The 14,337-nt window shown below is 43.6% G+C and overlaps 2 protein-coding genes across 2 annotated transcripts; one reads left to right on the top strand and one right to left on the bottom strand.

The window, feature by feature from the left end:
• Positions 1 to 1,500: 1,500 nt before the first annotated feature.
• On the bottom strand, positions 1,501 to 9,528 carry aasdh (aminoadipate-semialdehyde dehydrogenase). The gene is made up of 14 exons (XM_073475833.1): positions 9,227 to 9,528; positions 8,971 to 9,091; positions 7,572 to 7,849; positions 7,292 to 7,484; positions 6,975 to 7,216; positions 6,786 to 6,892; positions 6,525 to 6,697; positions 5,098 to 5,422; positions 4,898 to 5,016; positions 4,115 to 4,811; positions 3,849 to 4,012; positions 2,404 to 2,529; positions 2,183 to 2,314; positions 1,501 to 1,946 (listed from the first exon to the last, which is right to left on the bottom strand). The coding sequence occupies exons 1-14, from the start codon at positions 9,463 to 9,465 to the stop codon at positions 1,545 to 1,547; spliced, it is 3,318 nt and encodes a 1,105-aa protein (XP_073331934.1). The 5' UTR covers positions 9,466 to 9,528; the 3' UTR covers positions 1,501 to 1,544.
• Positions 9,529 to 10,060: 532 nt separating this feature from the next.
• LOC141004442 (uncharacterized) lies at positions 10,061 to 14,288 on the top strand. Its single transcript, XM_073475932.1, has 9 exons — positions 10,061 to 10,218; positions 10,346 to 10,409; positions 11,098 to 11,153; positions 11,250 to 11,274; positions 11,374 to 11,399; positions 11,480 to 11,564; positions 11,659 to 13,155; positions 13,247 to 13,289; positions 13,383 to 14,288. Exons 1-9 carry the CDS (start codon positions 10,141 to 10,143, stop codon positions 13,393 to 13,395), a joined length of 1,887 nt encoding a protein of 628 aa, XP_073332033.1. The 5' UTR covers positions 10,061 to 10,140; the 3' UTR covers positions 13,396 to 14,288.
• Positions 14,289 to 14,337: the final 49 nt, after the last annotated feature.

The following is a 14,337-nucleotide window of genomic DNA, read 5'->3' on the forward strand; positions in this document are numbered from 1 at the left end:
CCCCACTACAGCGTCACACCGGGCTCTGGCCTGCATTGAGACTGCACACTGCCCCACGGACTCTGAGGCACCTGGAGAGTCACCATCCACCTTCCCCCGTCCCTCCCAAAAACTCACCTGACTGTGAAACAAGTAAAGCCCTCCATCACCTCGTAACCCCCACACACTGGCTGGTACTATTATCATGTTAAAGTGCGCTTCACATTCAAATATTACAATACAGTCGCACAGATATATGTAAACAATTGTTGCGCGCATGCACATACTGTATACAAACACGCGATTATATGTCCCAAAAAGACGCAGATAGAAGGAACACGTTGCGGTCCGCCCGGGGGAGTCCTCAGCAGCCAATCACAACCATGGCTGGCCATTGCAATAGCCAACCCCAATTTTTTTTGTTTTTGTTTTGTAGCCAACTGTGTCACCATGGTTGTAAATAACTCATCCGCTCAACACAACAAAAGGTGAAATACTTCTTGTATTAGAGAGGGGAAGCTCTGGCATACGACAGTGTTTAATCAACAGAGGGTAACTGTCTGAATCGTGTTTTAAGGGCTACCAGTAATAACAAACTGCACCTGATGAATCTGCTCCTGGACGGCTGATGGAAGTGTTACAGGCATCTCCTTGGTATTATTTATGTAAAGCAGCGGATTTGTCTATGTTGAAACGATACTGTATCTCCTCTCTGAGCCTTGTTTGTCATGTACAAAAGAAGCCTTTCTTTTTTTTTTACTCATACTCTTTGCATAACAATTCTCACTGTGTCCGTGATGACTGTGATCACTGTCAAAGAGGCTATTGTGCTACTTCGCCATTATAAAGTAAACAGAATCCGTCATGATCACACGGTGGGTGCACCTAAACACAGCACTGACGACCACTGGAGTGTTACTGGGCATTTACAGTGAGCTGCACATTATCCTCACAGCTGTGCGATGACGTAATTTGGACTTTTTTGCTTTGGTAATGGAGACAGACACAACATCTGCTTGCTGTAACATAAGGTTTTTGTAGCTGTCCTCCCGTAACACACTTGTGTTTGTAGGCTTTACGCCCTCACTTCCTCGTAAATGTGATATGCTCTTAGATGAAAGCACTTCCTCTATGAAAAAAAAAAAAAAAACTCCTTGAGCGTTCTCATTTCCTGCCACTCATTTCTTAATGATCTGTATGTATGTAAGTATGTACTGTACGGAGGTCAAAGGCGACACACGAGCTTCGATCAGAAAGAGTCACCTTGTCATTTTGTTTCTAACGTCGGTCGTGCACAATAGTGTAGTGTACGCAGTGTTATATGTAACAAGGAAAATGTTTGGTATTATTTGCACTTTTTTGTCCCACTTAGAGATATTCATGAGAAAATTCTTAAAGAGACACAAAATGTTATGAATAATGTAAATTAAATACTGATGTCTGAACTGAGAGCGTGGTCTCATTATTTCCCTGAACTTTAATTAACGTTCGTTTCCCGAAAGCTCTGCTCTGACACAGATACAAAAGCCATCAGTGTTTATTAAAAAATCAGTAAAAAATGCATTTTATCCTTCCGTTTCTTCTTTGAGAGTCAGCTTTAGACAATACACATAGTCATTGCGGCAGCCGACAACGAGGGAGCGTCCCCACACCACCGGGGATGAAAACAGCTCCCCAGGTAGAGCGAAAGAGGCCAGCTTTCGTCCGTCTCGTCCATCCAGGATCCACACTGCGCCGTCTGTGGAGGCCACGGCCACCAGAGTCCCCCTCCTGCCCACGACAGAGCCGTCGAACACACACGGACTGGAGTACGCCTTCCCCGTGGTCTGGAAAGTCCAAACTAAAGAGCCATCGGCACAGTTCAGACAGTACAGGCAGCCGTCGTGTGACCCACACAGAACTCTCTGCTGGTCCGGCGTGACGCACGGAGAGGAGAAGACGGGTCCTTTTGTTAAAAACTGCCAAACCTGCAGAGACAAAAACAGTCACATGCTGAAATATGACAGTATTTTAAAATAGCTTTGGCTGTCCTTACTGGTGGCAACAGAAGGTGCAGTGTTGCGAGTCCCAAAATCCTACTCTTGTCAGAAATACAGCAGGAGAGAAGTAGAAAACGCTGCATCATTTCCTGTGAATCACATATATGTGTGCAATTTGAATCAAAGCTTCACTTTGACTCTGGTGCACAGTGGATGTTTCTCACCAGTTTCCCTGTGTTGCTGAAGCAGCAGATGTTTCCATCCACCGAGCCGATCATCACGTGACCAGAGGAGGCGTTTGGTGACGAGAAGAACGGGACGTCTCTACAGTACGACCACAGGACCTCTCCGCTGTCCTGAGACGAGACAGACAGCAAAGTGCAACAAAATGAGTGAACAAAAATGGCAAAATAGTTTGCTGAAGTTTGTTATCTTCTGTACTCACAGGGTTGAGACACAGCAGGTGACCTCCCAGTGAAGCTACATACAGCTGCCTGAGTGAGGCGTGGAGGTAGGGGGAGGAAAACACAGCTCCACCCCCACAGTGACGCCTCCAGACACACTGCTCCACCTAAAAACACAGAACACATACACACAGTTTACCTTGATTTACTAGTTTAGAATAATGGACCAGAAAACAGGATGAATAAAACAGGTAATAAAAATTAAGTGAAACCTTAAAAACAAGGTCAAAATCACAGCCCATGCTTCAGAGAACAAACATGTCCTTCAGGTTTCATAGTTGTGGTCTGTGGAGCATCTTGTTTTGTTCCTGATGTTGGCAGTAAAGCTGCTTCCCAAACATAAAAGTGATGGAAAAAAAACTTTAAATGCTTCCTGCACACCCTCGAGGATGATTTTCCTGAGAAAAAACAACATGGATTTTGTTTTTCTAGACACAGAATCAACACTTTCTGACCTTTAACACTTCATTTATTGAATTACATCAACACAATACATTACTATGACACAGCACATTTAGACCAACTGAACATGGATCATGTTGTGGTACATCTGTAGCAGTGTTGTGTGTATCACTTTATGCCACTTTGTCTTGCACAGCCATTCTCACTGTTTTATAGTGTGTTGACAGACAACATCAATGTGTGGGTACAATGAAAGGCTAACTACACAGCAAAGCACATGTTTATAGTTTGGAGTGTTTTGTGAACAATATGTGTTTTCTGTTCATGTATTTGGGGTTTGGGTTTTTCTTTTATCTGGTTGACTGAAAAAATGAATAATCAAATTGATTTGTTGCATGTGGCGAGTCAACAATTCCCGCATGTGCAGTGCTGAGAAACCAGAGACAGGCCTCCGTTGTTTGATTCCAAAATAAAAGTTTTAAAAGGAGACATATTCAGGTTCATAATGTTATTTTGGGTTACTACTAGAATAGCTTTAATCATCAAAAATATACTGTCCAGTGCTGCAACTCTGTATCCCCCCAGTTCTAGCCCCCCCCCCCCCCCCCCCCCCGAATACCCAGTCTCCTCTGATTGGTCAGCTCACACACGCCTGAGCCAGCACAGCTACAAACAACCGAGCAGCTGTGATAAATTTATTCTTACGTGACAAACTAGCCGCTAGGCATAAATTATGCAAATGTGTGACATGGTGACAGTGTGATGTCAGGAGCAGTGAAGAGAGGAGCTTCTGTTGGTGCAGACTTTGACCTTTTTAACTCTCAAGATCTTTTACATGCACGAGAATCTATAAAACACACAAAAGGACTAAAGAAAAAGCACAATAGGTCTCTTCTCAAATTGAAATTAAAGTCATGTTCTTCTTGTTTTGGCAGTGTTGAACGTGACACAGCCATAATGTACAAATCTCTGAGTTTTCTGAGTCATTCGAGCCTTTGTATCTTTTTATACTGAACGCACTCACCTTTGGATTCGTGGCGTAAACATGCCCATCATGTGAGCCCACTATCACCAGACCAGTGAGGGGATCCACAGCAGGACAGCTCTTCACAGCGTCTCCCGTCTTAAACACCCACCGTGTCTTCCCAGACGCAGCGCACAAGAAATACACACAGCCGTCGTAGCAACCTGGATAAACAAAAATAATTAAAATAAAAAATAAAATAAAATAAAGGCAGATAACATACAGTCAAATATGTTTGCAGAGTACTTGAAAGAGCTGACACTGACCTACAACCACGAGGCTCCCGCAGTGAGACACAGCAGCCGAGGCTTCGATTCTGTCTCCGAGAACTCGCTCCCACAGAAGGCTCCCGGTGATCAGGTCTAAAGCCTGGATCCTGTGAGAGTGGGAGCCGATGAACACCGTCGTTTTACTCTCGTCTGACCTCTGATCTGTTCTGCTTTGTACTAGAAGAACCGGGGATGCATCCACACATCTGCCTGTGTCTGAGGACCAGCTCAGACTGAGGCCCAGAGCACCAACCCAGCGTCTCTTAAGAGGATCCTCCTCTCCGAGTGCATCGGCCTGGAGGCTTGTATGTGTCTCTGGATTTCTGACCATCAGGTCCGTCCGCTCACCTGCTCGTCTTATAACTTTAACAGCCCACGTGTCCTCTGCAGCTGTGGACTCTGTGCGCTCCCTCTTCGCTGGCGCCACAACAGGAGCATCATTGAGACGTTTCTGGGCCTCGGGCAGCGCTGACAGGCTGTTATCCAGCGGCAGAATCAGTACGACCCTCGCAACATGGCGCAGTACATCAGAGAAGGTCCCATCAAGTAAAACCTCCAAGAGCTCCGGTGACGTTACACCCACAGCTGTGAGGATGTCTTCACAGAGGTGCAGCGCCTTCAGAGAGTCTCCTCCGCTAAACAGGAAGTTGGATTCCTCGTCGATAGTCGCATCTTTGGGAAGACCGAGAGTTTCCTGTTGATAGACAGTTGAGTTAAGACGTATTCAAGGAACAAATTAAATCAGTGTCAGTAGTTATATTGTGATATGTAGTGGAATACCTGCCACATTGACTGAAGAGTTTGCTTTAGCTTGGTGACGTCTCTCCGTGAAGAATCACACTCTAAACACTGTCTCTGCCTCTGGTATATGTTCATCAGCGCCTCCATGTCTACTTTTCCTGCCATAAAACAAACATACGGATAACTGAGCCAGTGATCCAACACATCTCTCCTCAGGGATGACTGTGTGCGATGCTCACCATGAGGAGTCAGACTTAAGGCCGGCACTGGCACCAGTGTGTCTGGAACGCTGTGCGACGGCAGCAGCAGAGACAGCTGGCTCAGGATGAGTCTGCTCAGATCTCCATCTGCACCATCCGTCTCCTCCTGATGGTGCCTCGCAGAAGAGGGGAGGTCTTCCCAATGCTCGGCCCCGGGTGTTTGTTCCACATGCTTCTGCACAGATGTGAGAGGAGAATCTGCTTTCTGGTCTCCAGATGTGGACGTCACGACAAAGGCGAGCAGTCGAGAGCCTTCATGCAGCCCGACGGCACAGGCCTCCACCTGAGGCAGACTCAGTATGAGCTGGAGGAGCAGAGATACAACATTATGTAAAGCTTGCTATTTTTATATTTAGTGTAAACCTTTTAACTTCAACCCCCGGTGTTCAAAGACACAATGACTCTTTCTTTCTATAAAAAATAACCCTGTAAAGTATTCCTGAACATAACTGCCTTAAAATATAATTGTCACATGCTTATATGCTAATAATAAATGTATTATTTTATTCTTCACTTTTTCTTTTTATACTTTTCTACACGTGTTTCTGCTAATCATTCCTTCTTTTCTTTTCTTTTCTTTTCTCATTTTATTTTAGTTATTCATATTCTTATTTTGTTTTATGCATCTGATGGTGGACATACATGGTCAAAAACTCAACTTGAATATTGCTACAGAACGGCCATTGACACATTTTAAAGCTGCACCTGCCAGTATTTTTATTTCAACAATGGAACAAACAACTACTGTACGTGTAACGAGAAAGACTGTGCTCATAATGACAAACCCACAGAGAATAATCACCCACTGCAGCTCCCCAGATCATTTTTAGCACCTTTCAGCTCGTTGTTTTGGTTTTACAGTTGCCATATTTTGGTTGACTTTCGCTACTCTCAGCAGCATTATTTCCAGCAGCAGCAGACATTTTCAATGAGAAAGCTTTGATAAACCTATCATCTTCTCACCACAAACTATGAGACAGACACAGTTAGCAACTAGCTGGTGAACACGGAGAAGCATTTAGCTGCTGAACAGCCAGATATTTTCACAGGATGTCGGTGAAGACCAAAACAAAGCTGAAAGAAGAGTAAATATCAGACTTTTATTTTTAAAGGTGGGCACAATCACGACACCAAATGAATGCTAATATTGTTTTATGTCTGCGGGATCTATTAATAAGAAAGTTTTATCGAGCACGTTCGCCACAAAAACTTTATACAGTTAGAATATGTTAATGTTAAGTTTACAGTTTTATTCTGCTGCCCCCATGTGGCCAAAAAATAAATAGTTACTGCTTTAACTTCACTCTAGGATTGCAAATCGGATCTATCTATCAGAAAAAAAAGAATTACATTTCTGTAACAATTATATTTGGTGGCAAAATAGTTTACACATAAAAACATCTTACTTGCTGCAGGCTGTCCAAGTTCACCCGTTTGCCGTGGCGTTTGATCAGCCGGTCTTTCCGTCCCAGGTAGTACAGCTGTGTGTCTCTAACATTCACCCAGTCTCCAGTAGCCCTCATCGTCCCGGCGATAACAGTCTCCTCATCATCCAGGAGACACACTCTGTCCTCCCCTCCTGCACCAAGGATCATAGGGATTTCTGTGGATTTTGTCCAGTGAAATCAGATTTTTATGCATTTGTTCGTCAATGAGATCGTTCTCACCTATGAACACCTGTCCTTCACCCTCTGTGACAACACGGCCATGTTCGTCTCTTACTTCCACCACTGTGTCCATCAGGGGAGTCCCAAGAGGCACAGAGGACACCGAGCTGAAAGGCACTTAATGTAAACTTGACTGCAGCTGGTTTAACAAGAACATTCAATAAATCATTTTAAGCAGGAAACACTCACTTGTCACTAGACTTAAGTACAGACTCTGGTATTTTGTAGAAGCAGGCCCAGCAGGACACCTCAGTGATACCGTAGATATTAAAAATCTGAGTTTTATTGTCCTCGTGCCTCCAGCTCCTCAGCAGAGCTGGCGAGGGGCAGGCCTCTCCACCCAGAGCCAACACCCGCAGCGAGGAGCCAGATGACAACACTTCCTGTTTTAGGATACGGTGCCCGAAGCGGACGAGCAGCGTTGGCGTAACCTGTGGAAAGAAGAAAACACCACATTTTAGTGACCGAAAACTCTTCCAAGAAAGACACAGTTTCCTTACACTTGCCTGCAGGACAGTCGTCTTGTGGTCCGTGAACAGGAGTTGAGCCAGTCGACTGGGCATTTTCTTGATCACAGTAGGGATAATTAGGAGCTGAGCCCCGGATGTTAAGGCCAGGAATATATCGACCACAGAGGGGTCAAAGGTTAAAGGTGAGGCGAGGAAAACCAGATCGTCTGCGCTCATCTGAAACAAAGATCTGAGCCGAGCGAATCAAATGTGTCAAATATCACATATCAAAATAACATTGTAGAGACCAATAAGAGGAAAAGATACAAAAACTCACCTCAGATGCAGAATATTGGGGAGTATACACTTGTGTGGCACCCTCACAATCTTTGGAAGGCTAGTCGTTCCAGATGTGTGCAGCACATACGCCAAGTCTCTGTGCCCAGCCTCCTTTAACACGGCAGCTGCTTCACGGCGAGCAGCACCACCTGCTGTCTGAACTCCGGCTTGTTCTGATCCTCCTTTGTGCTGGACTTTTACCACGGTTAGTTTGAACTTGGGCAACACCACACAAACCTCCACAGATGTGTGTTTGACCAGAGCAGCCTGGAATCTCTTGATGGGTGAGAGAAGGTCCATGTGAATATTCATACAGAGTAAAAACAAAGAACATTCATAAGAGACGATGTTTAGGCTTTAATAATCCCTTATCTATCAGGTGACGATGAATCTGCCTTAGTGGATACATAGATACAAAAAAAGGATAAATATAGTGTATATGGTAGAATAAAAAGATAAAGTATTTTAACTTTATAACTCTGCTGTATGGACTATAATTGAACAAACGCAGATTTTTGATTGCACTCAAAAATCTGCATCTGTAGAAAGGCTGTAACTAATGATTATTTTCATTAGTGATTCATCTGCAGATTATTGTAATGATATATTGATTATTAATTAAATTCCTAGAGGCCAAAGTGATCTTTAACTTGCATCTTTGTCCAACCACCAGTCCAAAACTGAAAGATTCTTTATTTATCATCGTAAACAAGAAAAAAAGCCACAAATTCTCACATTTAAGTATCCCGAACCCACAAAAGTTTGACATTATTGCTTGAAAAAGGACTGAAATGATGAATCGTTTGTCAAAATAGTTGGCGATTAATTTTATTTCGATCGACTGAACGATTAACTAACTAATCGCTGCAGCTCTACTTTTATGATTGGCATTTTTCCAGCAGTAGCCACTGTTAGTGGCGGAGTCCGCCATTCCAGCGCTGGATTTAAATCGCCTTCGCATGAATTAGGGATTCTCAGGAAATGATGCATTCATGTAATCCAGTGTGATTTTATAACTTTCCGACTAATTTTTGCAGCTCTAATCCATACTGTGTTGTTAATATGATTTATTCAAGGTTAAGTGAATATTTGTGAGGGAATTTGGACCACTAAGGTACAATAACATCTGTAGTGGGTCCTGGATTATCAGATCTATTGTAGTTTATATTGTGCTCACATCGTGCATTTTTTTAAATAACGTGTTTAACCACAAACACATAGTCCAGAAAATCAGTGGTTACAGAGAGCAGGAGGAGGTGGATGTGGGTGGACCTGTCAGTCTGTTGCCACCTGCTCTAACAGGTTAATCTAAAGATTTTTAATCAAATATTGCATTTACACAGTTAGTGTTTAACATTATTGTTGTATTCATATTAGTAAAACCTGAAATATTCTACCTGCAGGATGTCAGTCTTCACAGCACAGTACTGGAGGTCACACCGGGTCATGACTCTGGCTGAGAGGAGTCCTGGTGCTTCTGGGTCCAGTGGGACATAAGCAGCAGGTGACTGCAGGATCCTGGAAGACAACACAGGACTTATTCTTCACACCACACACTCATCATTTGATATGGCACTGGAAGTCGTTTAGGCCACACTCACATGATACACACTGGTGGTCACCTGCTGTATTAATTTACTACAGTGAACTCACCCCAGAATCCAGACAGGTATGAACAAATCATCCCCACAGCACAGCCCAACCACGCCGTTATTAGGAGAGCAGTTCTTCCGCAGGATAAGAGACAGTTCACCGGCCAGTTCAACCAGCTCTCTGTACAGCAGGGACACCGGGCTGCCCGACGCTGACCCGCCGTCATATGTCACTGCTGCTCGGTCAGGGTGCAGCGAGGCGGCGGCGGCTACGAGCTGCTGCAGCGTCCGAGCAGCCATGCTGACGTTTTAATTCACATGAGTGAGGGTTTGTTTACATCCAGGCAGACCCATGGATGTATGAGGGCGACTCACGTTGGGCATAGTGTTTGTCGCGTGAAGATGACGTTTCAGACAACCATGACTATTTCACTTGCTTCTCTAATACTCGTTCACCCCGGAATCGTCAAATCTTTCCTATTATTATCATTCATAGCAACGATAACAGACCAAAAAGATAGCATTTTTTGGGCTAATTAGTTTAGTAATTTGTCGAAACAGATTATCGGGACAACATTGCGTGTTTCGGGCACGTGTTTGATGTTTTATCTGTCAACTAATTGCTGTCGACATAATGTTGTTACACATCATTATGCTGACATAGGGCACATTCCCTTTACGATATGATTTACACACACGTGTAACTCTGCATTGGATAATTCAAACATTGGTATTTCTAGTTTATTGACGACATTTTGACTTTTAATCGAAATGTTTATGTATCTTTGAAAGCATGATTTCCTAGCAGCCTTGAATGCACCACAGGCTTCCTGTCCAATCATCTGTCGTTATTTTGTGACGAAAGAATTTTGAACTTTAAGCGCCGTTTGTTTTGGGCCCGTTAGCCTGCTACTTCCGTTAGCTTGCTACTTCCATCCTCTATCAACAACAAGAAAAACGTGTTTTCTATGAAATATGGACGCGTTTTTACAGAAACAACTGCAATGCAATAGCCTTAACTTCAAAATGTCACTGGACCGAATCGCAGAAAAGGTGTGTTAATGAAACTATCGGTACTGTTAGCATGAAGCGAAGTAGCTAACGTTAGCTTACGATAAGATAAAGTGTAAATATGTGATGAAGTGAGTTTAATTAACGTACTTCTGCACACCTTCAACAGTACTCAAAGCCTCAATACCAAGACGGGGGGATAGAGGTGGACATCAACAACACAAATTACCGAAGTAAGTGACTACAAAGCGATCTTAACGCTGTTTCTGCCACTTAGATAATGCACGAAACAGTCGCTGTAACATGACATTAAGGTTTGCTAACACACGCTAGTGTACAGAAATAAAATCAACAGGCCGTTTGGAATTAAAACAATTGATTATGTTGAAATGGACATGGAATGGCCTTTTAATAACTGGTAAATTGTTTCAATTGTAAAGCAAGGTTAACTGTTTTTGTTGACAGATTATATTGGGCACTATGTAGTTTTGGAGAAGAAATTCAAAGTCAGACTTTTTATATTTACAATATTAATGAGGTAATGATACAAACTCGCAAATATTTATTTTTTCCATAACTGAATAAACAAGCTGTTCTCAGACGAAAATAAGGTCCCTTAACACTGTCTGAAGCTGGAAAGGTGGCAGGGTCCGCCACATATAATCATCATGAAATTGTGTTGTCCTTTTAAGGTCAGTTTGTTTATTCAGTCATGAAAACAAAGAGTGAGTTTATTTAGTTTGTTTAAGCATTACAAAAAAGTCAGTGGAGATCTTTCTCCTCTGAATAAAACGTCTTCCCAAAAACTACATAGTGCACCTTTAATCAATTCTGAGTCAGTAATGTGTTTGTCTCTGCAGTTCAGTAGTTGTCATGTGGTCTCATTGTGTGTCTTTTCTCCTGACTTTTTGTATGACGAAGCCCTTGCAGGCTACATGCAGCAGTCAAGAACGGCGATGAAGAGGCTGGAATCACAGGTTTGTGTCACCATAACAATGCACTGCAGGAGTATCTGAATCCAGATATTAAATTTATGTACAGCTATTCTAATTGAACACTTCTCCCCTCCTCAGAGCCTGACAGATGAGTCATTGAGATGTAAGTATCCAGAACTTAAAACCAGAGTAGAGACTTACAGAAATGTTTAAAAGTTGTGTATATATTAATCTGAATACTTGGTTATTTCTTCCACCACAGCCCAGGACATTACAAGAGACTCTCAGGTAAGGTGCTGTACTTATGTCAACATATCTGTCCTGACATTGTAGTATATATTAAGTTAATCAAGGTTTATTTTCAACAGTTGGACTTCACGCATGAAGATGTTGAAGCAGATGAGAGTTGTGTTTCTAGTGTTTCCTCTACCCAGTTTTCTTTGGAGGATCCTGGTAAGACCATGAAAGCAATAGGCAAACTTTTAAACCGCAAAATGGCAGGAAAAGCAGCTGTCTTATAACTTTTTCTACTTTTTGCGTCCTACAGGGATGGCTTCAAGTCACATGACTCAGCTGACTGTGAGCTCGTTGGATGAGAGTCGGAGAAGCCTCTCTGAGACGGAGCTCCTGCCCGAGGACCTCGATGAAGAGCTCGAAATGTCTCTGAGAAGTCACGGCAGCTCTCTGGTGGACCTCTACCCCAGCATGATCAGTCGAATAGGGAAGGCCTGGCATCGACAGCATGTCTCTGATGCCGCTGACTCGGTGCTGAAAAGGTACCGCAGATGGCGACAGAAGCCGAATAGAAGCCATCTCAACAACACCTTCATTGTACCGCAGAGACAAGGCAATCCAAATAAATCGAGCAAGATGCTGCTCAAGGAGACTTTGAACAGCCCTGTGAAAATCCAGTACCTGGAGACTGATGCTACCCCTTGGTCTCCCTTGAAGATAATGACCAATGCGCAGGATTGGCAGGCACATCATCAGTCTCCCAAGAGGGTGAGAGACTCACAGCACCAGCCTGTCCTCGTCATGGACTTCTCTGATTCCTCTGAGACCTATAAACCAAAAGATCTCTCGCTGAATGAGACATTTGATGTGTCAGAACAGCCATCCACTTACCCTTCACGACCTTTCTATCCAACAGCAAAAGCATCCTTGGACCTGTCTCTCAGGTCGAAAAGGCTTTCTCTCGCTGCACCCTCACCGCAGACTGATGTTTGCTCCGTGTACGCATCACAAGAGAGACCAGACATCTATAGTTCCCCAGTCAGGCAGAGTCCCTTAAAAGCAAGAGTGATAGCCGGCCTCATTAGATCACCTCATGCCCTTTCCAGAAGCCCCAGAGCACAGTCCGTGGAAAGCGTTTCCAGAGTTCCCTCAAGGCGCAGATCCTTGTCTACATCCCTCTCCTCCCCACACAAGCCAACTGTGCAACTAAGGATGCTTAACGCTCAAGACTCCCATCATTCCCTCCAGTCACAGTTGCCCTCACCTCAGTCAGCCACAGCAGCAGGTGAACGCCACAGGCTCCGTCGGCACCTTTCCTTCGACTCCTCAATCCTCCAATCGACCCAAGTCTCCTCCTCCCCGAAGAAAATTGACAAGGACTTTGTAAAACTCTACCACAAGTTTGTCTGCCAGAACAAATCATCTCCCTTTAATGGGGCTCCGTGCCGTTACTGCGCTAGGAGCTCCGAGGCCAACAGAGGCCACTCTTCCTCAGCTCTGGCCGCCCTCGCCTTGTCGCCGCACCGCTCTCTCCTGAGGAAACGCCACAGGGTGATGAGCTGGGACTGCCATCCCCAGTCCAAACGCCCCAGGGACGAGTACTCCTCGCCAGGGTCCAAACGCCATCAGATGCTGAGGTGCCGTCTCTCTTCGTCTGACAATGAACTGTCTCATGATTGCTTCTCCTACAGCCCGAGTAAACACAGCATGTTTCAAAGATACAGCAGCCAGCAGCGCTCAGCAGATGCACATCAGGAGACCTGGATGAGTCGGGGCCGCGACTTATCTGCAGCTGAGTGTTCCAGCCTGGGTGAGCTGCTTCTATAAATTGTGTCCTATTTTTTAAAATGCTGAATACTTTCTCAGGTTCCTTTTAATCATTATTATTATTCATTCAACAGGAGGTTCACTTGAGAGCAACATGACCTACAGCCACTCCCCAAGGTAATTTATAATAAATTCTTATGTACAGTATTGGTCCTCCAGCATTACCCGTGTTCTTGTAATAACCCTCTTTTTCCTCCCAAACTTTTGTAGAAAATGGTGGTGAACAGGGAGAACAACGGCCTGTCCATAGAGGTCCTCAAACAAGTATCACTGTGGGAAACTACTGTCATGTAGCAAATATCAGTGTGTAGCAGCGTGAGGTTTCTTACACAAATGTTGGTGTAAAGTACACATGATAACCAAAAGGTGATAGTGGAAGCATTTGTTTCTCCCAGCTGGTGTGAGCAGTATGAGCTCAGGGAATTGTTTTAAACTACAACTATAAAGGAACACCCAAAAATGAAAAATCAGTCATTATCTACTCATACAAAACATTTCTGGAGCTTCAAAGCAAAACAGCATTCTTCTAATCAACGGAAGTAGATGGGGACTTGTTTTAAAATGTAAAAAAAAAACAAGGTTGTCTGGCAAGATCCACATTTCTGGGAGCCCTGAGATCCCAAATTGAACTGATAAGACAAGGGAGCTCTTGCACCCACTTCAGACAGGCTGGATGCTAATGATTTAGCTTAGTTGCTAATGTAAAGTTTTGGGATCTTGGGGCCTTTTTAGAAACTTGGATCATGCCAGACAAGCTGTATAGAGCCATTTTATATTTTGTTTTTTCCTCCCCATCTAGTTGTTTAAGAGAACGCTGCTTTGCTGTAAAGCAGAAATGTTTTGCGGACTAATAAACTTCACCTGACTTTCATGGCCTCGGCATGGGGATGGAGTAAATTACTCAATTTTCATTTATGGGTGAACTTTCCCTTTAAAGATCTAAATGGTCATTGCTTGTGTTCTTTGTATGTTATTTTTTATGAGTACTTCTGATGCCATCTGTGACGTCTGTGGGACTATGGATTGCACTCTTGGATGTTCAATAACTAAATGTCACTAAGTTAACAATTTAATGTTTATTTTTAATACCTGTTCATTATTAAAATTTAAATTGTGTATTGTGTGATGTGAAAATGAACTTTTTGGAAAAATAATAATTCTTAAT

The sequence above is a fragment of the Pagrus major genome, chromosome 11, assembly GCF_040436345.1.
Source record: "Pagrus major chromosome 11, Pma_NU_1.0".
Classification (NCBI taxonomy): domain Eukaryota; kingdom Metazoa; phylum Chordata; class Actinopteri; order Spariformes; family Sparidae; genus Pagrus; species Pagrus major.